Source organism: Coenobita brevimanus, chromosome 64 (assembly GCF_032717465.1).
Source record: "Coenobita brevimanus isolate Jiangsu-jjx chromosome 64, ASM3271746v2, whole genome shotgun sequence".
NCBI classification, from domain to species: Eukaryota; Metazoa; Arthropoda; class Malacostraca; order Decapoda; family Coenobitidae; genus Coenobita; species Coenobita brevimanus.
Genome location: NC_137017.1, coordinates 11,296,927 through 11,321,682, shown reverse-complemented (window position 1 = coordinate 11,321,682; position 24,756 = coordinate 11,296,927). Strand labels below are relative to the sequence as shown.

The following is a 24,756-nucleotide window of genomic DNA, read 5'->3' as shown; positions in this document are numbered from 1 at the left end:
ACAACTCTCATGTGTGGGGAGGCTCCCTACATACAGCTCTTCTCAATAGGGTGGAGTCAAAGGCTTTTCGTCTCATTAACTCTCCTCCTCTTACTGACTCCCTTCAACCTCTGTCTCTTCGCCGCACTGTTGCATCTTTATCTCTTTTCTATCGCTACTTTAATGGTCACTGCTCCTCTGAACTGTCTGCTTGCATTCCTCCACCTCTACGACGGGCGCGTGGCACCCGTCTGGCAGCAAACTCTCATCCCTTTTCTGTCCAACTCTCTAATGCAAGAGTTAACCGTTACTCCCGGTCTTTCATTTATGCAACAGGTCAGCTCTGGAACTGTCTCCCTCTGTCTGTATTTCCTGCTGCCTATGATCTCCAGTCTTTCAAACGTAGTGTGTCCAGGCATCTCAAAATGATCGGATCTTGAATTTGGCTCTCTATTGTATTTTGTTTTTCTCTTGGAGGGAACTGTTACTGCGGGCTCATGGCCTTTGGTTCCTTCTTCCTCGCATTTAAAAAAAAAAAAAAAAAAAAAAAAAAAAAAAAACATGCCTCACTACCATCATAAAAAATCTTGATGGCACCTAGCGCACTGTACATTTGCAAAACATTTTACAATCCTTCTCTGTCTAATTTGCCATATGGTTTTTCCAGATCCATGAAAGCCATAAACACCTTACAGTCCTTCTCACAAGACTTTTCTGCTATCTGTCTCTCTGCAAATATTTGATCCACACATCCTCTACCACTCCTAAAGCAACCCTGTTCGTCACTCACTAGGCCTGCTGATGCCTCTCTAACTTTCTCTATAATAATTCTTCCATATACCTTCCCTACAACACTCAACAGATTTATGCCACAATAATTCTTGCACTCACTTTGCTCATCTTTATTTTTGTACAGGGGTACAACATACATCATCTAATCCTGTGTTGCCCCATGAGGAGTGTAGAAGGCTGGGGCTAGGCAAGTTGTTCCTGACATGTAGATGAAAGTGACCACCTCACACATCCCTGAGTGCCATTACGAGAGCAATAAACCCCAACAACCCTTGAATATAAACCTATACAGGCTTAATCCAGTCGAAGCGCCTTAATTATCCACTAAACCACCAGGCGTCATAGTTTGGTTATACAGTTACCACATGCATAGTAAACGGTTTCCCGGTGTACAAGAAACCATCTGGTGTGTCACTCAGTGTAAAGTTACCCACAGACAGAAGGAAGAGGAGAGAAAGAAGTAAAGACAGAAGAGGAAAGAAGGACGAGAGGAGAGGGCAGTTGTCCAAGAACAGCACTATATCAAGTGAGTGGATGGATGGTGAGTGCCAATCACTGCCTTTTTCCATTCTACTGGCACAATTTCACTTATCCATGCCTTCTTATGTATCACCAACAAGCACTTCACTCTGCTCTCTCCACCACACTTAATCATCTCCACGTACACCTCATCAACCCCAGCTGCATTTCCATTTTTCAGCCCTTTCACAGCTTCTTCACCTCTGCGAATGTCACATTTCCTGGCACAGCATTCCTTCTCCATGCACCCCCCAAACCAATCAAGTTAACATTCGCTTTGCTCTCTCCATTCCCATTCATCAGATTTTCAAAATATTTTTTCCAATTGGTCGTTACTTCATCCCCATGGGTTAATAATCTACCACTTACATCCTTCACACTTTCACACTACTTTGCACTGTCACTTCTACATTTCTGCACCTCTTTCTACAAGGGGTTCCTATGTTTAGAGTAATTTGCATTCATTTTTCTTCCTAGATCATCATTTACCTCCTCTTCTTTTCTCTTCATTAGTCTCTTTACATGCTTCTTGCTCTCAATATATATTCAGTTCTTATTTCAACTGAACCCCTGTCCTGTATCCACTCTAGCCATTTCTTCCTCTTTTCCTCCACTGCTCTCTTAACCTCTTCATCCCACTATGTCTTACATTTCTTCTTTGTTGTTACTCTTGCCACACCACACACTGCGTTAGTATCCATAACTAAGCAATCCTTATGCATTCCACAAGCTGTCCAGATCCATTTAATTTCAATTCACTGATTCTAACTCTTCCCCTACTTTGGCCCTGTATTCATCTGCCATTTCTTTGATCCTCAGCTTCTCAACTTTCAGTTTCTCTCCCTGACTGCTCCTCTCTCTCTTGGTCCACCTCACTCCTCTCAGCTTGATCTTGCATACCACAATCACATGATCTGACAAACCTCCACATCGTCCTCTCACTGCCCTCGTATGAACAACACCTCCCAGCATCGATTTCTCTATGAGCACGTAAACAACCAGGCTCCTTTCAACACAATCTCCATTCCCTGTATTCCATGTATATTTATGTGCATCGTTGTGTTCGAAATAAGAATTACAAATGCACAACCTCCTTTCGTGACACAAGTCCTTCAGTCACTTTCCATTATAATTCTCTCCTGGTACACCATTATTACCAATTAAATCATTCACAGGACCAGCGCCTAGTCTCCCATTCAGGTCACCCAATAAACACTTCATAAATCCTGGGCATTTCTCCTACTACTTCATCCAACTCATCCTAAAACTTGTCTTTCTTTGTCTCACTCCTGTCATCACACAGTGCATACTCTACAATCACTGCCACTTTCACCTTCTCAAACTTGAAGCTGACACACATACATCTTGAGCTGACACATTTGTAGTCTTTCACTCCACTCTGCCACACTTCATTCATCAACAATGCAACTCCTTCCTTGCATCTTCCTCATTCAATTGCTACTTCAATTTATTCCAACTATTTATCTCAATCATATAAAAAACTTCTCCCTACCAATGTATTTCATACATTAGTGTGGAGATCATGAAACATGTGATTTGGGGTTGGTGGCAGGTTTAAAGGCTGGTTATTGCAAAACATGACAGCTTTGCTGTTACCCTGGTAACCACCCTGCACTCACACCACAATATCTTGACATAACTGTTTTTGCTCAACTATCTGGTCATAATGATGCATTAACAGATTTGTACTGTTAAAAACAATAAAGCAGTACAGTAATCCCGCATGTTTCGCGGTAGTTACGTTCTTGTAACCCCCGCGAAAATTTAAATCCACGAATACTCTATTAACAATTGAATCTTGCACTTGTGTCCACCATGCTGCCCATCACACAGTCCATATCCATACTGATTGCGAGACAATTCGCCGTGAGACAATTCCCAGTCAAAACATGGACGATTCCTCTTCAGAACAATTCGCACCCTGGACGATTCCCCGCCATTTTATAAATATACTAATCAATACTTTTATAAATATACTTATTATTAATTAATCAATACTTTAATAACTATATTTCAGGGGGATCCGGGATCCAGCAAAGTCTATGTTCAGTAGCGTAGGTTCTGGATATTATTTATTAGTTGCACCTTTAGTCAATAATTAACTTGTTTCTTCCTCGCTGTAGTCGCCTTTGAATTATATTCTAGCGTCACCCATAGCTGTCTTCATTAATGAAGGCGAATTATCTTGTGTTTGTTGTGACTGCAAATTGTCCCGAAACCTCCATACTCATCCCGAAATACCTTCTTACAAGATTGAAAGCACATACTCCATTATGAAGGAAAAACGTAAACACCGTACTGTAATACACAATTATCTACACATTTATTCACAAAACAGTACAAAATAAAAAGATGCATTAACTGGTGATAGCAAACACTCGCACGGTCGCTTCTTAGCTTGTCCAGTAACACAATTTTCTCTGCTGTCATAACTTTTCTTGATCGTTTTGTCACTTTGGAGTGTTTACTAATTGTATTATTAGCCTTTGGTGAGGCTGGCTTACGTCCTGGGGCCATGTGGAAAGCAAGTGGGAGGCAAGAGGCTCGAATCATAGTGCAGTTACAAGAACACCAAACACGTGAGGCAGTCAGGCGTTGACTGAAGAATGTGGGGCAGAGAGCAGTGTTGCCATATCCAAACAACGAAATTATGCTAGGGCAGTGAAAAAATTATGCTAGATTGAGCAAATTTGTTCCAAGTAAAAAATGAATTATGCTAACTTGAAGCTAAATAATAAAATTCTATACATATTCATGCTACATATTAATTATGTACTGTTTACTATGAAAATATTAAAATGAACCTACATACAGTAAGAGGGTAAATATCGGTTTTCTGCCCATACTGCTTTTTCCCACGAAACTTACGTTTTTCTGATGGATTTTGATGTGATTCATTCGATTTTGAGCATCATTTCCGTCGGAAATAACCAGATTTTGAGATATGACCCCCCCCCCATCCCCCTGCAACAATGGGGGAGCTTTGGGGAATCGGGGGTTATAGGGAGGGGGGGAAACACAGAAAATGGTCATTTCCGACTGAAATGAAGCTGAAAAATCGAATGAATCATACCAAAATCCATCGGAAAAACCTAGGTTTCATGGGTAAAATACAAAGCTCAAACTTATCCTAACCAAACCTAACCGAACCAAACCGAACCTAACCTAAAACCTAACCTAACCTAAAACCTAACCTAACCTAATCCAACCCAACCTAATCCAACCCAACCAAGCCCAAACTGAAAGTAACCAACTATTCAAACCTTACATCTTCTTACCTTATTCGTCTCTCTCTCTCTCTCTCTCTCTCTCTGATTTGTAGCTTTTATAAAATTATTCCAAAAATATTCCATTCCATTCTAAATTATACTAGAATGATGCTAAAACTTCTAATATGCTAAAAAATATTCCAGACTCGAAAATTTTATCAAAATTATGCTAAAAGAATAAAATTATGCTAGATATGGTAACACTGGCAGAGGGGCCGCGGGAAAGGGACAGAGGGTGGCGTGAGTTTACCGCGCTACAATTGGAAGTTGCGGGACTTTCAATTTTTTTTTTTTTCTGTATATTCAAGGATATTTTAGTTGAACTTATTAATGCTAAGAAAATCCGCGAGAGGGCAAAACCGTGGACAAAAAATCCGCAAAAAATGCGGGATTACTGTACAGCTTTTCTCTGTAGGCTTTAAAAACAGTCTCTCAAGACTCCTAATCAGCTACTAATTGCTATTTATAGTTCTCAGAAGGCATCTAATGTAACAAGATTTTTACTTCTCCCTAAGCACGTGTTTTTTCTTCTTTTTTTTAGCATGTTCACTGCAAGGTGAAGCATAGTATTTCTAGCGTTCCCTATGAAACTTCTGAGTTTTCTCATACCAATTGCAATCATCGCAATTTTAACCACAGTACTGAAGGTACAGTATTGTGTTATTTAAGAAGACTGTAATAAAGAAAAATGTGATTAAGAAAATGGCAATCAAGAAGGTTGGCTGCACAGGTTTAGTGCTTACACTCTGCTTTGATACCTGAGAGCTGAAAGTGATGAGATGACAAGAAAGGTAAACCCTGGAAGAGGAAGAAAGGACAAAAATGAAGAAGAAATGTGTTGGATGAAACTGTAAGGCATGCCAAATCTGAAAAAAATTAATCAGTTCCTGTATTACAATTATGGGCCAAGGATTTTTCTGACAACACCAATACTGGTACCATACCAATGTAAATCATATAGTGTTTGCTAATTTCCAACCTTAGTTTCTAATGACAAACCATCCATCCATCCATCATCCAATCCTATGCTGTCCCATTAGGAGCATGGAAGCCCAGGGCTAGGCAAGTTGGTCCTGACATTTAAGATGAGAGTGACCAGCCTCACTCATCCCTCAGTGGCATTACGTTAGCAAATAAACCCCAACTACCCCTTGGATATGACCCTGCACTGGCTCAATTCGATTGGAGTGCCTTAATTACCCACTAAACCACCAGGCGCTATGATTTCGTTATATGGTTGCCACCCAGCGTAGAAAATGGTTTCCTTGTGTACAGGAAACCATTTGGCTTGTCACTCAATGTAGAGTCACCCACAAGCAGAAGGAAGAGGAAAAAGTGAAGTTAAGAAAGACAAAAGAGGGAGTGTAAAGTCACCGGTAGGCAGAAGGATGTGGAAAGAATGAAGGAAAGAGAGACAGAAGAGGAAGGAAGGACGAGAGGAATGGACAAACCAATCCAGTATATCATATTCTACAACTTCCCATGCGGATTTTACTGATATTTCATAAGATAACCTGGTACTGTGTAGCATAACATCTAAGCACAAGGCACTTTACCTCAGAAGTGACAGACAAATATCTTAAATTCCAACATTATACCCTTAGCTATACTTTTATAGGACAGTAAGAGCAATATTATATGTCTTTAATCATTCAATCACTCAATCTTTTAAAAACTCATTACTACAGGCAACACCACAGTTTCATTCAATGGGATAACCTTCAATCCACATTGCTATACTAACATTAAATGCATTCACAGTAATGAATACATGGTCACATACCTCAATACCACGCTCCAAAAAATCTTTACTTTTGGCCATGTGATAGTAGTGAGAGTTGTTGAGAAGAGCCTTTGAGGGAATGCAACCAACATTAAGACAGGTACCACCGTAAGTTGGATTTTTCTCAACACATACAGTCTGCAGGAGATTAGTTGTTGTCAGTGCAGGTAAACAGCTAAAATTATTTAAGTGACTACATACTTTATACAGAATCAGTAGCTATAATGCCTAACTCCAGATACCATGATCTGTATTAATTTATAATCACTCTCACAAAGAATTATGTCACATACTGTATTACCAAGCTAATCATCTATGTACACATTGTACAGTCACGGAAAGTTCCACATTACCCACCTCTCGAAGCCCTGGTGTGAGACGGGCGAATGTGAAGCGGCAGCCAGACCTCACAGCCTATGCCTGGTAACTGTGAGTGTGAAGAAGGGGGGAAGGTGGGGGACTGGGTGCAAAGGAGGGTTTGGTGACAGGTTGGGAATCACATGTTGGTGTGCAATGTATGACCTGGATGGTGTGTTTGAGTTAATATAGGAAGGACAGATGACAATATGATGTTAGTAGTTTATGAAAAAATTACATAACTTTCTCTACAGCTAGTGTTGTTAGGAAAGTTACGGTAGTTTGGTGGGTTCGGACAGGGGTTGCAATGCCTTCTTTCCCTCTTCAACTTTAACTTGGGACGTTTCCCCAAGAGATGTTCATAACAATATTCATCATCATCATCATCATCTGGACCTCCTTTCCTACCTTAACCCTTTAACCGCGGGTGTCATTCCAGAATGACATTGCAAAAACTGGACCAAACCGCGGGTGTCATTCTCGAATGTTTGTGAATATTTTGAATACCCCGCGTTTTTTCCGTGCGCCAATTGTTTCAAGGGAGAGTAGCTATTAAGTTCTTTCACTCCAGCCGACCCCCACCTCCCTCCTTCCCCCCCTGGGGCCCCACCTCCCACCCCCTGGGCCCCCCACCCCACCCCGGACCAAACACGCATCAGTATCTGTCCAGCTGTGTGAGTGACAACACTGCTGATGTGGAAGTGAAGTGCAGGCAATTACAGTGCCTTTTACCTGCCTCAGTGAACACAGAGTGGGTGTTTATCATATGTGCAGTGTTCATATATGTTTATAGTATTATTATCAGAATGAGGTTGGCATTTGGTAATGGTGTATGAGCGAAAAATAGTGATTACAACACCGCTGATGTGGCAGTGAAGTGCTGGTAATTACAGTGCCTTTTACTTGCCTCAGTGAACACAGAGTGGGTGTTTATCGTATGTGCAGCGTTCATATATGTTTATAGTATTATTATCAGAATGAGGTTGGCATTTGGTAATGGTGTATGAGCGAAGGTAATGGTGTGTGAGCAAAAAATGGTGATTTTAGATCGCTCACTTCTAATGGCACTGCCCATCCAGTGATAGTCAACGAAATCATGAAACCTACGTCATTGCAAAGCCGAAGGTTAGTACTTTCTAATGGTACCTTATTTTTCGCTCTAGATTTATTCTGTGCAGAGTTATAAAGGTTTAAAGTTTGTTTATATTTTGGTCAAAACCCCCGCGGGAGAGGACAGTCGGGGCAAAACAATGCCCGCGGTTAAAGGGTTAAGGCAGGGTGAGGAGTAGCAATGTCCAAACAGCCCAAATCTGCCCAATCCAATGGGCCATGCTTCCATTCATTCACCATTCAAACCCCTGGAATCATGGTTCTAACTGATACGCCAAAAACATTCACCAAGTTCTGTAGCTTCGCATAAACATATCCGATATTACATATACTGTATTTATATTTATATACTCGTATATTTCCATATACAGTCGACCCTCTGTCCTCGCGGTTCCTCTGTTTGCTGTTTCGATTGTTCGCTGTTTGTCACCAGGGAAACCAAATCACCTTTTTTGAAGTCCAGAGAAAAATGGAAACACATTCAAATCACGCGCCACACGCTGCATACCGCCCGCAGCGCCACCCCCGCATTGTTTTGAATCTCTCGCGGCAGGCTCTCTCATTCTCAGGTTCTGAGATAATTCGCCGTCAAAACATGGACGATTCCCCATCAGGACAATTCGCACCCTGGACGATTCCCCGTCATTCTACAAATATACTTATTTTTGAATAATTAATACTTTAATAACTAATTTTCAGGGGAATCTATCAAAGTCTATGTTCATTCAATAGCATAGGCTTTGGATATCATTTATAAGTTGCACTTTTAGCCAATAATTAACATGTTTCTACTTCGCTGTAGTCGACTTTGAATTATATTCTAGCATCACCCATAGCTGTCTTCATTAATTTTCATTGGTACTACAACATCCTGGGTATATTTTAAAACGACTCTGAAGAGGTACAAGTATATATTCACCTCAAATGACAATATCCAACGTGTTATTCTGATCGGCCATAGTGGACACAAACTGTGGGGAAAGATATGGCAGAGCCTCAACAGATGTCACTACATTTATTATAAAAACAATAAACCACCACAACTTTTAAAACACGTATATTTAAAAGACTATTATAGTATGTAAATAAATGATGGGGAATTATCCTGATGGCGAATTGTCTTGTTATTGTTGTGACTGGGAATTGACTTGACGGCGAACTGTCCCGAAACCCATTCTCACCGTGACCACGCTTGTGTGTGTTTGTACTCGCTGATCTCTCCATGACACTATCATTTTATCTGCCATGGGCCCTAAGAGAGCAGCCAAGACATCTCCAAAGGTAGAATTGCTGGACAGGTTACGGGAGGGAAAATCCTGGTAACGGTGGTGGAGGGTGAGAGTGTAGCTGTGATGAGCGGTGTGAGCGGCCATCCACCTGCACAATTAAACAATTTTTTTCATACTTTAATTATACATAAAGTGTTTATTGACATGTACACAGGGGTTTTCTTTCATTAAAGAAGGAAATGGTGGGCTAGGGGTATTTTTAGGGGGGCACCAATTTTACACGGATTTTCAATCTTCGCGGAGGTCTCAGGCCCCTAACCCCCGCGAAGACAGAGGGTCGACTGTATTTATGTTTAGTGGTGACTCTAACATAAAGGGACTACCGGTATATTATATATACAGTATTATAAAATGTATACAGGTATATTATATATAATATATACAGGTATAATGTATATGTATCCACCCATCATCCAGTCCTATGTTGCATCCTGAGGAGCGTAGGAGCCTGGGGCTAGGCAAGCTGGTCCTGACATTTAAGATGAGTGACCAGTCTAACTCATCCCTGAGTCGTATTACACGAGTAATAAACCCCAACCACCCCTTGGATATAAACCTACACAGGCTCAATCCGACTGGAGCACCTTAATTACCACTGAAGTCTATATAAATATTGTTTCTTTATTTACTTATTTATTCTAGGTCATCCCAATATAAATATCCGCCTGCAAACATGTCCAGTGTTATTTATGTAATTATTCATCTCAAACTTAGAGTCTGAGGTAGTGTCTGATAATAAAAACAATCTATATGAGCGATTAACAGGCTAATCATTTTCCTTTAGACAGAATGACATGGGAAGTCCTAACTATAATATCAGTACAGTACACCTCCACACAATGCGAACTCACACGGTGCGAATCACCTACAAAGCGAGGTCAACCCCAAAAATGCTTATTTTTATCGAATGAGAAATCTGCAAATCGAACTTCCCAACATGCAACTCGGCTGTATGATTCCAAGGCAAAAATGGATTTCCCACCATTACTACGGGTGTCGGGCTGCACAATGCAAGTCAGTCACATGAAGGCAGTTGGCTGGGAACGAGCCAGATTCAAAATGGTGGGCAGCTGGGCAGATATCTGCATGCCATCCACCGACTTTCCTGGGTAAACAGACACTTCTCCTCCACACTGTCGTGAGAACACATGTTGTACCTCAAATCCTGTGGTCCATTTTAGCATCATAGCAGTACCCACCTGTTCATCATAGTCTCAGCTGTTGACTTTGAAGGCTTTACAGCACCCCCAGGAGACCTCAGCAGTGACAGTGAGAGTGACAACAGGGCACCCCGCCCCGCGGGGCAAGAGTAGACGCCCCGAGCCTCGAATACCCACCCTCCTCCTTGCTTAACAAGCCTAGAAGTCACTTAAATAAAGGTACATAGTGTTCTATTTATTGTTTGATTTGTTGGTCCAACTAGAAGTACTGTTAGACAAAGTATTAGCATGGCAGAGCAGGCTGGAAGGGGACCCGAAGACCAAGCCCTGGGTGGACTGTCCACCATATACCATTTTTCCTGTAAGTTTTTTGGTTCCCACAATGCGAAATCGTAGAATGCGAGGGTTTCTGCTGTCCGTAAACTCACATTGCGTGAGGGTGCACTGTACCCCTAACCATCATGCCTGATGAACATTACAAAACAAAGGCAAAGAAGCATACCTTTGATGATAAACATGCATTCTATACAATGTAGAAAGACAGAGAACATTGTGATACCATACAATTATTAAACAACAAAACTCCCAAACCCTCCCATCCCCCACAACCCTCCTTCCCACTCACAGTTACCAGACAAGTGGCATCTGGCTGCTGCTTTGAGACCATTCGTTGACCACCAATGCTTCGAACAGTGGGTACTGAGGAACATTCCATGACTTTACCTATAGTCGCAGAGCACAACTCTGAGGTTGTCATTATCATACCCTGGCAACCTACGTGTAAACAATACGTCTGATTTTGTATCATATTATACACGAATCATATCATCTTACATGAATATATTATTCAAAAATATTATTATACATGTACATATTATACACACATCACATGCGTATCATATTATACACGAAATCAGACACACTGTTGACAGGTAGGCTGCCAGGGCAGGATAATAACAACCTCAGAGTTGTGTGCTGCGACTATAGTAACCAGTTATATACATGCTTAAGATTCACTAATATATATATATATATATATATGAGACAAGTTGATATCCTATCTGTCATATCTTCTGGAGATAATAGTTTGCTGAAGATACACAACCACTATAATTATCATTCTACTCCCTTGTGATGGGATACAATATGAAACACAGGCCATGTATTCTGCAACAATCTAACAACAAAACTACCAAATGAACATGGTTTCACTTCTAAAAATAATTTCAAAGTTCATCAAACCTGGGGGTGTAGTAAATGAAGTTTACCTCAAACAATACAGTGCAATTAACTTAAACACTGTCAAAGAATAGCCATACTTGCTTTGAAAGCCTTTGCACTAACTAATTCAGTTAATGAGAACCACTTCTTAAGACATCACCTACATGAAAAGAAGTATGGTAAATCATTACAAGTAGCTACCATTTCAGTGTATGTTTCAATATTCATGTTACACTTGCTGTACAACATCATTACAGAATATACTTCACCTTCATACCAAGTTGAGCAGCTTTGATGGCAGCCACATAACCACCTGGACCTGAACCGATGACAACAAGGTCAGCTTCATGGGATGCATGGCGGTGGTGGCTGACTGAGGCTAAACCACTGGTGGCAGTAGGACTGCGGGCCAGCTACCCATGAACACAAAATTACATTAGAGAATGGAAATGAGTTATAGGAGTGAAGCATGTGGAGTAACATAATGTGGAGAGAGAGAGAGAGAGACAAATCAGGAAGTTCAAGAGCATTGTGATGTAGATGTGGAAGTGCTGGAAAGTGTTAGTTACAAGTAATGGGCTGAGATAATTTAGTCATGTGGACAAAATGGACAATGAGAATGACTATGAGATGGAGAGAGGGAGACTAAGGATGAGGTGAAGTGATGGGGTGAAGAGGTAAACAGAAGAGGGTGATAAGGGTTGGTGTATGGGTAATGTCACTGAGGACAAAGTGACATGGAGACAATTTATTTAAGGCTACCCCTTCCATGATTAGGGCACTGGCTAATACGGTTCCCAAGAAGTCTCTAATCTGAATACATGTGGGTCTCAACATTTACATCAATATGACTCTGGGATTCCCTCATAAATGTGGTAAAGAACAAATAATGTATTGCTCCAGGTAGATGTCTTAAATCCTTTTAAAACATCCCTTGATCTCTGACATGCTGGTGTTAACCTACCAAGCATCTATCTGCTGGTTGCACTGTCACAACTCAGCATAATAAACAGTTTCCTGGGTTATGGGAGAAAATCAGGCTTAACACTCCGCAAAATCATCTGAAGACAGCACAACATATAGTTCTAAAGGGTGGATGGCATGCACCAACTTACCCTCAACCACCCCTGCTGAAAATGTAATTTTAATCTTTAAAAAGTCTTTGACACTCTAATACAGTACACAGTAATTACTTGATTATCTAGATGCTCCATACCCGACATGCTCCATATTTGGACATTAGGTCTTGGCTCTACAGTAAAACCTCGATATAACAGACTTCAATAGACCGGAATTCGCTTTTATCGGACCTGAGAAGCAACCGGACTAAACTCCTATACAGAATATAGGAAAAAGTCCGATAAAGCCAGAAGCAGTCCAGACTGCCTGACCACTTCAGCTATATTCACCACAATAAGATAAATAAAAGACATGTTTATCAGTGTACATTATAGTATTACTGTATATAATATACCATTTGATTAATGTAGTGAAGTTATAACACAGTACAGTACCGCAATGGTACTCAAAACAGTTTAAAAACCATTCATACGATCCAGACTAATATCTGATGTATCAGAAAAACTCCGGTTTAGCAGGGGGAAGTCCGGAGTCGCTTTTATCGGAATTTCGCATTTTTCAGAATGGCGTGCGCCCCAATTAGTCTGTTATAGTGAGGTCTTACTGTAATAAATCAGTATCTGCCTTTATCTGAACAAAAAATTTCCGATGATGCCGGTTCGGAGGCCTACAAATTAAAAAAAATTGGTTTGGCAGCCAGCCTGCCTTTCTGCCCGAGCACGGATAATAGAACCTAATCCACAAGCTGAGCAAGTATGGTCATCTGGCTCCTCACTGAATGGTCAGTCCCCCAGCCACCCGGATCACTCCAATACTTCTGGCCGTGTGCGAGTAATACAGATCCTAACCCACAAGCTGAGCAAATATGGCCGTCTGGCTCCTCATTAAACAGTCAAAAGTCCCCCGGCTGCCAGGATTACTTGGATGGCACTGGCCACAAGCAAGTACTGTAATACAGAACCTAACCCACAAGCTCTGCAAATTTGGCTGTCCAGCACCTCACCGAAAGGTTGAAGTCACCCGGCCGCCCCAATCACTCCAGCGCTACCGGCTGCATGCGAATAATACAGATCCTAACCCACAACCTGAGCAATTATGGCCATCTGGCTCCTCACCGAAAGATCAAAGTCTCCCGGCCACCCAGATCACTCCGATGCTGCTGGGCATGTGAGGTTGTCCGCCTCCCTAGCGAATGGTCAAAGTCGCCTTGCCGGTCGGATGACTCAGACATTCCCTGAGGCCATGATGTACGGGGGCTCCAGTGTTGCTCATTTGCCAGGCTGAATGATACCGATCCTTCCACTCGGGTCAGTTAAGCACTTTTTACTTGTGTACTCATAGCCAAGCATCAGTTGAGACATGGTAACTCAGTGTTCACATGGCGGTACCAGACCTCAGTTCCTGCCTTCTCTCACGAGTGTGGCTGTGCTTGTGACCATGACTGCTTCCAATGTTGCATTTGTAGTGGTTCTCTACTTTCTTGAGGCCTTGATTTTCCTCTGTGGCATTCTCATGTGTGTGATGATGGCCCCCACTACAACCCAAGAAGCGAAAGAGGACGGTTTTGACTCTGGAAAACAAGTACGAGACACTGAGCAAGGTTGACGCAGGCTGGACCACTTCAAGCATTCTGCAGGAATATGATCTGGCCCGTTCAACCCTGTCTGAGATCAAGAAATCATAGCCCAAACTTGCTCAGTACGGACTGGACTATGGCAATGCCACTCCAAAGGGTGACAGGAAGGTGATGTCTCAGCCTTGCCACGCCACCATCGACCAGTCGACTTTGGTTTGGTTCTGCCAAAAACGGGGCACCAATGTGCTTGTACTGTAAGTGGGACCAAGCTGAAGGCAGCAGCCGTGAAGTTTGCACACCTACACAATGTGAACGACCCCAAGGTATCTGAAGGTTGCCTCTTCTGGTTCAAACTTCGAAATGGACTTACTAACCGTAACACACACGGCAAGGTTTTGAACATGACAGCGGAGGATGTTGCTCTTGGTCAGGTGTACAATGCTGACGAAACTGGCCTCTTCTACTGCACATTGTCGAACCTGGCCTCTTCTATCGCTCCTTGCCCACCAACGCCCTGGCAGAAGAGAGGAAGAAGACGGTGCCTGGTCAGAAGTTATCCAAACGGTGTGTTTCGGTCTTAGCTGTGCCAATACTAACGGGATGCACCACCTTAAGCCCGTTATTGTTGGATGCACAAAACAGCCACATTGTCTCCATGAGTTGATGGATAGCCTGCCTGTTGTGTGGTACCTGGTTTATCTGTAAGATCTTCAGAGACTGGTTCCACAGACACTTAGTCAAGGAAGTGGTAAGTACAGTTGCCCCTCAATTATCCAGACACTTAGTATCTGGATGCTGGACCTTGGCTCTATAAAACCATTATCCAAATTTACTTGCTATTATCAGGACGTAAAAGTCCCCAAGAACTTCAGCTGGCCTGCTGAAATGTTCAAACATTCGGAATTGTGGCCACTTGGCTTGAGCTGTGAGCGGGAAGTAGTCCGTAACCCACAACCAGGGCTAAATTCTCTGTCCGCCCCTGTACTGAATGGTCAAAGTCACGTGCCCGTCCTATCATTCCCAACAAACCTTCAGCACCTGAGTAATACGGCAGTAACCAGCACACTGTGTCAAGACATCCGTTCGCATTCCCCACTGAATGTCTAATACCGTGCGACCACGGGGGCTAAGTCTTACCCAACCGCCACCTCCATCGATCACAGACCACAAGCCACGAGTACATGTTCAGGGACAGCGGCCGTCCACCTCACTACTGAAGGTTGAAAGTCCCCGAGTCACCCTGAGTTGTGTTTCTGTATGGTCACTCGGAGTCTAACATACTGCAAGCCATAAGCAAATGTACAGCAAAAGCGCCCATCTGCCTGTTGACAGAAGGGGGAGAATCCTGCCCACGGCCTCACTTCTCCCCCCCTCCCGTCCCTCCTCCATACCCTCCCAGCTCCCCCCTCACTCCCTCAGTCCCTACCCTCCTCCATGGTGATAACACTGACTCATGAGTTTTCAAATTTTTTTGCGATTTATTCAACTACTATTGGTCGTACCGAAATTCTGCAGTAACCATGAGAAAGGTCATGAAATTCTGAATATAGACATATGCTTAACTCTTGGAAGGTGCTGGCAAAATTTTGAACTTGGATGGTGGGAAGTTATATGAAGGTAAGTTTTACTCCTAAACACTTTATTCTTGCTGAATTTGTGTACTTTTACTTGTCAGTTGCATGTGTTTTTATTAGATTATCTTATGGTGTAAACACCAGCGAATGATGATGGTATACCATTTATACCAATATAACCAATTTATGGTGGCATATTTGGCCATGGAATTTTAGGGGGCCGAGGAGCAATCACTCCTCACAGACAACAGATTTCCAAATCGTTATCAGTGTTTTTTGTGGATTTTTGTTGTTTATGCATTGTTTTCATGATATCTGGCATTAACATGGATAATCTGGTGTGTGTTTTGATGTCTAAATATGGTAGAATGACCGAAAAACAGCCAAAATTAGGAAGGGTATGGTACATACAAGTGTGTATAGGTCAGGTGTTTTTTGGTTTTCAGTGTTTTTTTCATGGTTCTCTTGGTGTTTAGCATTACTTTGGATATTCCTACGTGCATTTTGATGTCTAAATATGGCAGACTGACCAGAAAACTGCCAAAATCTGGAGGGATACTGAATATATAGTTGTGTACAGGTTTGGTGTTTTTTTATTTGCAAGTTTTTTTTTTTTTCATGGGTTTCTTGGTGTTAAGCATTATTTTGGATATTCCAATGAGTGTTTTAATGTCTAAATGTGGCAGACTGACCTGAAAACTGCCAAAATTAAGAGGGGTACTGTACATGCAGTCGTGTGTAGGTTGGGTGTTTATTGGTTTTCATTTTTTTTTTTCATGGTTTTCTTGGAGTTTAGCATTATTTTGGATATTCCTACGTGTGTTTTGATGTCCAAATACAGCAGACTGACCTGAAAAAATTAGGAGGGATACTGTACATACAGTGGTGAATAGGTAGGGTGTTTTTTGGTTTTCTGTGTTTTTTTGGCATGGTTTTCTTGGTGTTGAAAATTATTTTGGATAATACTATGTATGTTTTGATGTCAAAGTATGGCGGAATGAATGGAAAATGCTGCCAAAATAAGGAGGGGTACTGTACATACAGGAGTGTTTAGGTAGGTGTTTTGGTTTTCAATGGTTTTTCTGCATGGTTTTCTTGGTGTTTAGCATTACTTTGGATATTCCTATGTGTGTTTTGATGTCTAAATATGTCTGAATGACCAGAACACACTGCCAAATTAAGTATAGGTACCGGTACTGTACAAATAGGTTAAGTATAAGTTGAAGGTGGGTATTGGTAGGGTCTGGGTATGGTAGGGAAATAAGTGTTTATTATTTGGATGTTGCCACTACCCAGACATGCCTTTGATTCTATTATGTCCGGATAAATGAGGGATTACTGTACTGTACTCTACCGTGGATTTTTTTTTTTTGTATATTTATTGTTTAAGCACTGTTTTCTTAGTCTCTAGCACTATATCGGATACTCCCATGTGCGTTTTGATGTCTACATACAGTACACTACAGCAGTTGAAAAACCAAAGAACAATGCCACAATTAGGTGGGGGACTGTACATATAGGTTGGGTATGGGTAGGGTATTGCTAGGTAGGAATTGCTCCATATCCGGATTTCGTCCGGACCCAGATACACCGATGGCTCTATTATGTTGGATAACCAAGCAGTTACTGCAACACTTAATAAGTCTGTCAGACATCTTCTAAAACTAAGAGGCAGATGTACAATGACTACATACACTTAAATGTGTTCTTTGGCAGATTGTACTGTATGGCATGAGTTTTCATAACAGTAACTTCACCTGAGAGCAAGTTTGGTTTGTCCTGTAATATGGTAATTGGGGGAGGTGGCGGCTGATTTGGTAGATAGGTGGATTGCTCTCCTAACAGACACAAAGTTCAACTCCCCGCTGGGGCTGGGAACAGTTCATGAATATGAATTTTGTTACAATAGACTTTGCTGACCTACCATAAGAGCCACCGATGTGCAAAAACCCCTGCTGATGCTAATACACCAGTTTTGTGTGAGACTGCCTTAGTATGTACCGTATTTCGCGGCATGTAAGACGCAGCATTGTGAAAGACGCACCCTAATTCTGGCAGGGCAGTTCTGTGAAAAAAAAGTTTGCCCCAACCAAGACTGCAGTAAGGTTTCTTGATAAGAGCCATTACCACACAGATACACACTCACCTTTCAGAATCTATTCATTACTGATCATCAGCCTTTGGTTTCTTTTTTTATATACAAAGAATGGTACAGGAAAAGAAAACAATGCCCCTTCTTGACAAAACGTGACTGATATGAGCCACTATCACTTAGATACAACACTCACCTTTCAGAATCTATTCAGTACTGCTCATCATCCTTTAGTTTCTTCTTTCATGTACAAAGAATGATACAGGAAAAGAGAAAACAAAACCCCATCTTAACAAAACGTGACTTACAAACCACGAGGCCATCTCAACTTTGTTGATAAAAATGTATCAGTAAACTGATATAAACACTGTTTTCAATATTTTATGAATTTAAAACCACAAATGAAGTCAACAAACTCTATTCTTTCATTCACTGATGAAAACATAAAATACAATGAATGTTCACATCATTTCATTTATCCTAAAAGAACCCCGTCATATTCCACACCTGTTACGGAATTTCCTCACATTGCCTTGACTCAAGCACAATATCAGACTACTACCATCATTAATCATGCACTCTAACTAACCTGTAATTACCTCCACAAATAATATAAAAAGGTAGCACTTGTAAGTACACAAATTACAATGTTTCACAACCAAAGTTCAATATAGCAAGGCTACTTGGGAACAGGATAGACACCTGTTTTTACTCTCTTCTCTCAGTATCACTCCTTCACTGTCAGCTATGTTTGCCTTGCAGCATCAACAATTAAAAATGCATGCTTCACTGATCATAATTTACTATAAAGATTCATTTCAAAACATACTATGGTGAAAACATCCATTGTTACACCTTAGTAACACTGCTGCCTCCCAGTCGCTAGACAGCAGTCTCTACCCCTTCCTCTCAGTATCACTTCCTCACTGTCAGCGATGTTTCCCTTGCAGCATCAACAGTTAAAAGTACGTTCTTCACTGATCACAATTTACTAAAAACAGACATTCATCTCAAAACATGTCGAGAATGGTGAAACTATCTCTTAGCAACACTGCTGCATCCCAAGCGCTAGACAACTGGCTCAACCCTCTTCTCCCAGTATCACTCCCTTACTGTCAGCTGTTTTCCTTGCAGCATCAACAATTAAAAATGCATATTTCTCTTACCAGAATTTGCTAAAAACAGACATCCATCTCAAAACATTCGAGTACTGTGAAAACATCCATTTTTGGTCTTAACACTGCTGCCTCCTAGTCGCTATGGTACACACACACACACACGCACACATGTACACACCACATGCAACATTCGCTCACCTCTGAAACATTTACATCAGTCCGTTTTGGAGTACCCAGTGGCTTTATTATATGCCAAAAACATCAAAATGTATTTGGTTGTTCAATATAAATATCATCACTTAAGGACATGAAACATCTCAAACAATTTATTCATCCAAACATCGTCAGTGCAAGACTAAAGGTGTACAGCACCATTGATCCTAAATTTTCCATGGTTGCATCTGTCATGATCACCTAAAACCTATATTCACTTCATATTACTGACATGGTGAAAATTTCACTTGTCTTCAAATCCTGAGAATTCATCACAACTTCCCCCGAGTCCTGAAGCATCACTGGAAGTCATCACCTCAGTCATCATCACTGTTTCACTGTCACTTTCATACAGTAAATGGTCCTCAGCACCATCCATTGAATTGCTTATACCACACTTCATACGATTTTAACTTGGCAATCGTTTTAACTGAGCACAGGCGATATTCAGACTTGGGGCATTTGATACAGCCCACATTAACCTCCTCAGTACATGTTTCCTGAACTGAATAAAATCATATGGCGAGCATGAATAAACTACCCTATAAAATACATTGCTGGGCTGAAGGGATTATAATAAGCGGATTATCAGTTCCCTAGCCTGACTCTTCCCACTTCTACTTCCTTAACTACACCCACACCAAACTCTCACCTACACTGGTCGTTTCGGCCGTAACGTCCAAAATGGCAAACGATTTTACAACCTAACCTAACCTAACCTAACAAATTTGGACGTTACGGCCTAAATGATCCCCACTGCCGATCATGAGAGCTTTGCTTAGGCAGCAGAGATGCAGAGAGTGAACGTTGTCAATCATTCTGATCGCTTCGTCTGCTAAGAATACAGCAGAAATGGCGGACGTTGATATGAATACCCGTCAGGCACTGCTATTTCAGATATTGCATCAGTTATGCTACTCAGTGAATTTTATCCTATTTTCATAACAAAATACTGTAATTGGGTGTGCCCTGAGTTGCATAGACATTGCTAAAGTACTTCACTTAGCTGAAAAAGTGAAGCTGTAACTTCGTTAGCTTGCTCGAGTAGGGTGTACGCTAGACACTAAACTGCTAAGTTGCTAAACCGCTAAACCCCTTGACGGTATTGGCCAGTTGAGCTGAAAACAATCTCGTGAATGCTTTGTGTTCTTGAACTTGCATGTTTTAATATCTGCTGCATATATACACTCACAAAATATCACAAAAGTAACTGACCTAATTAGGGTTACTGAATTTCCATACGTGACGAAGTCTGTTTTGATGACTTGGCAGTTTCACTAGCCAGCATCTCTCCAGCATGATTGCTTTGCTAGTTAGTGAATGGATGGCAAGCAAAGTGGTCATGATTGCCTTTCAGAAGGTTAGCAGACAGTTCACCAGTGAGCACGTTAGCTTGCTAGAGTAGGGTGTACGCTAGACACTAAACTGCTAAGTTGCTAAACCGCTAAACCCCTTGACGGTATTGGCCAGTTGAGCTGAAAACAAACCGTGAATGCTTTGTGTTTTTGAACTTGCGTGTTTTAATATCTGCTGCATATATACACTCACAAAATGTCACAAAAGTAACTGACCTAATTAGGGTTACTGTATTTCCATACGTGACGAAAGTCTGTTTTGATGACTTGGCAGTTTCACTAGCCAGCATCTCTCCAGTATGATTGCTTTGCTCGTTAGTGAATGGATGGCAAGCAAAGTGGTCATGATTGCCTTTCAGAAGGTTAGCAGACAGTTCACCAATGATCATGTACGTTAGCTTGCTGGAATAGGGCGGATGCTAAACTGTTAAATTGCTAAACCGCTAAATATCTTCACGATGTTAGCCAGTTGAGCTGTAAACAAACCCGCGAAAGTTTTATGTGTTTCTGATCTCGGGTGTTTCTTAAATCTGCTGCATATACACACTAGTGTATATTATTTTTAAAAATAAAATTAAGTCTGCATACTGTAGAAAACACCTGTGGTTGCTAAGCATTGAGATGATCATCTTTATAAGAGTTTCTTCTCAGTGAAGCCTAACTAACCTGCCTTAGTCTAACGTGCAGGACGCATGGGGATATTTTAAGGTAACTTTGAGACAAAAAAGTGCGTCTTATATGCCGTGAAATACGGTATTCAATGAAAAGTACATAGGTAAGAAAATACTGTACAAGGAATCAAACTACAAAAAATTTTGAGACTTAATCCTAATTAGGAAGAAGATCTGCTAAACTGGCAATTGGAAATTACAATACAACCAATGAACAGAGAAAACTGGCAGCTACTTTAACCTCTTAAATGCCGCCGACGTTGAATGATGCTGTACTGTACCGGTGCTGGTGACATCGAGTTAGTGCAAGCTATACAAAACAACCAACAATTATGGGAAGGGAATGAAGGTCACTGGTATGTTTACATGACCCCAATCTACCATCCCAAACACTCAGGCGGTCACTTCATCTCGGATGTTTTGTTCATATGGTTTCATGTTAAAGGCACAAGAGCTATAATCTGATCAATTCTTCCATAAACCCTAGCAAATCACAGGATGGGTTTAGGAAGCTAAAAAACACATTGCCAGGTGTGCCAGATGATTCTCTTCACATCTATAAGAAAAAAAAATTGATTTTAGAACTGTAAATAAAACGATCCCAGCGCCAGCCAGGGAGCATGCAAACTTCTGAAGGCATGGCCATTGAGGAGTTAAGCACAGAAGCCATTGAGATGGGGATCTGTACATCTCATGTTATGGACAGAAAAAGAGATAAAGAAAAGGCCATCACAAATATGAGGATCAACCCCATGTACTTTTTCACAGTACTGTAAATCAGCAAGCAAAAGTCGATTAATATCAGTATCGGTACTGGAAGGGTAAAATTATCCGATAACTGGAATCAGATGAGTAACAATAAAAAATATATAAATGTTTGTTTTACCCAGACCGTGGACTCTAGCACTTATTTCTCCACCAATTTAGGTGTGCTTTAACACTGTTATCAAAGATCCCGTTGTATCCCACCTTCTACTGACTCTTTCAAATGGTTAAACGCTTGAACTAACCCATATAAAATATTTATATCCTAATATTATATCGCAGTAATTAGAATTAAGCCTGACATAACTATCATGACAGCAGTTATCTCTTAAGGAGCTGTGGCGGACTGGTAGCAACTTGTGAATCAGATGGTACATGCACAAACACTGGTGGTGTTCCATCAACGGTATGACTTAGGCTTAACGTTTATTTTCGATGGTACAAGAGCTGTTAGCAGAAATTCAGTTTCTTTTAATTTTTTCTATTATTCTCCAAGAAAATGTGTACAATTAAATAATATACAGTAGTCCCTCAATTATCCGACATAATAGAGCCAAAGGCATGTCTGGCTAGTGGCAATGTCCAGATAATGAACAATATCCCCCCTACTATACCCAGACCCTACCTACTGTATACCCAGCCTTCAACCTCTACTTAACTTATTTGTACAGTACACTGTACCTCTGCTTACTCTGGCAGTGTATTCTGATTATTCAGGCATATTTAGACATCAAAACACACACAGGAACATCCAACATAATTTTTAACACACACACACACAAAAAAAAAATGAAAACCAAAGAGCACCTTGCTCATACACTACTGTATGTACAGTACCCCTCCTAATTTTGGCAATTTTCTGGTCAATCTGCCATATTCTGACATCAAAACACACATGTGAATATCCTAAATATATTTAAACACCAACAAAACTATGAAAAAACCTAAAGTTCCCTGCCAAAAAACATTCAATTGGGGTACTCACCACCCAGTGCACCGCAGACAGGCTTTGTAACCAGCACACCTCCAGTACGTGTACAGTTGTCCCATGTGGTCTAGTGGCTAACTTTTGCATTTAGCAAAGATTGAAGAACTCCTCCTCTTCCTCTACCTGCTGGAGCTGAGGGACGAGTGGTGACATGCGGTGCAGTGATGGTGGCCTACCTGCCTCAGGAGACTCCAAAGACAGCTGCAAACTTACATCTAACGAAGACTCAAAGGCTGTCGAAGTGCTTGGTTGTGGGTCTGATGGTGAACATGGGAAATGAGGTGGTGATGGTGGTGGCAGTAGTAGTGAGAATGGGCTGGCACTTGTGGGGGTGGCAAGCCTGAAGAAAGTCGATCCTGGTCTGACGATAGGACCAACGATTCTGCTGGAGGATGACAGCGTCCCTGACTGCTCGCAGTTCCATCGGCAGGCTGAGCAGTACCAATTCCAAGCCACACTGCGAGTGTTCAGCAAACTCCAGTACCTACACCAGACTGGCACTTAGGGCACTGAGATGAGGAAGTGATTGAGTTGCGGACGACTGTGAGTTAGCGTCCTAATCCTCATCCTCGTAGGTGTCACTGTCTTCTTTCGTGCCTGCAGAGGCAGCAGTGGCGATCTTCTCATCAGACAATGTCTGATAACCAAGATCACCGCTGTCGTCGTCCAGCCAATCCCTCATGTCATCGATATCCATCTGCTCTAATGCCGTTTGAAGATGGGAATGGAAATCAATGGAAATCAGCCACTTCAAACCCCTCAAGTCGTGCTCAGCTTCGATTCCCTGGAGGGGACGAGACCAACCGCTTTCGAGAGTTTTCACGTAGACTTCCTTCCACGCATTCACCCAGTTGAACACTGCAGACCTCAGGTCGTAACACTGAAGATTTTGGAAGGTCTGTTCCCCACGTGTTGTCGTGGAGTATGGTACCAAGAGAAAATGATAATGGGAAGTGACTAAAGAATATGCGTCAGGAAAGGAGGTTGTGCATTTGTAACTCGTATTTCAAACAAAGATGCACATAAATATACCTGGTATACAGGGAACGGGGACTGTGTTGAAAGAAGCCTGATTGATTTTGTGCTCGTAGAGAGGTCGATGATGGGAATAGTTGCTGATATGAGGGCTGTGAGAGGACGATGTGGAGGTCTGTCAGATCATATGATTATGGTATGCAAGCTCAAGCTGAAAGGAGTGAGGTGGATCAGCAGAGAGAGAAGCAGTCAGGGAGAAAGACTGAAAGTTGAGAAGCTGAAGATCAAAGAAATGGCAGATGATTACAGGATCAAAGTAGAGGAGGAGTTAGAATCCGTGAACTGGAATGAAATGGATCTGGACAGCCTGTGGAATGCATATAGTGAATGCTTAGTGAGGAATGCTAAAGTGGTGTGTGGTGTGGCAGGAATAACTACAAAGAAGAAAGGACTGGCATGGTGGGATGAGGAGGTTAAGAAAGTGGTGGAGGAAAAGAGGAAGGAGTGACTAAAGTGGTTGAAGGATAGGGGTTCAGCTGAATTAAGAACTGAGTATACTAGTGAAGAGGAAAAAGGGGGTAAAGGATGATCTAGGAAGAAAAATGAATGCAAACTACTCTGAAAATAGGAAGCTATTCTGGAAAGTGGTGCGGAAATGTAGAAGTGAAAGCAGAAAGACATGTGATGGTGTGAAGGATGCAGGTAGTAGATTATTAACCCATGGAGATGAAGCAAGGACCAGATGGAAAGAATATTTTGAAAGCCTGATGAATGGGAATAGAGAAAGCAGTGTGGCTGTAAACATGATTGGTTTTGGGGGTGTGCAGAGAAGGAATGCAGTGCCAGGAG

The 24,756-nt window shown here is 41.6% G+C and overlaps 1 protein-coding gene across 2 annotated transcripts in view; it reads right to left on the bottom strand.

The window, feature by feature from the left end:
* LOC145404661 (dihydrolipoyl dehydrogenase, mitochondrial) overlaps positions 1 to 24,756 on the bottom strand; it is a 140,198-nt gene that overhangs the window by 94,624 nt on the left and 20,818 nt on the right. Inside the window, exons 2-3 of one of the 2 annotated variants that reach the window (XM_080276200.1) lie at positions 11,770 to 11,913; positions 6,364 to 6,501 (exon numbers count right to left, since the gene is read on the bottom strand). In XM_080276200.1, coding sequence (XP_080132326.1) covers positions 6,364 to 6,501; positions 11,770 to 11,913 — 282 coding nt within the window. The remainder of the gene's footprint in view (positions 1 to 6,363; positions 6,502 to 11,769; positions 11,914 to 24,756) is intronic. The other variant, XM_080276201.1, reaches the window with a different exon arrangement.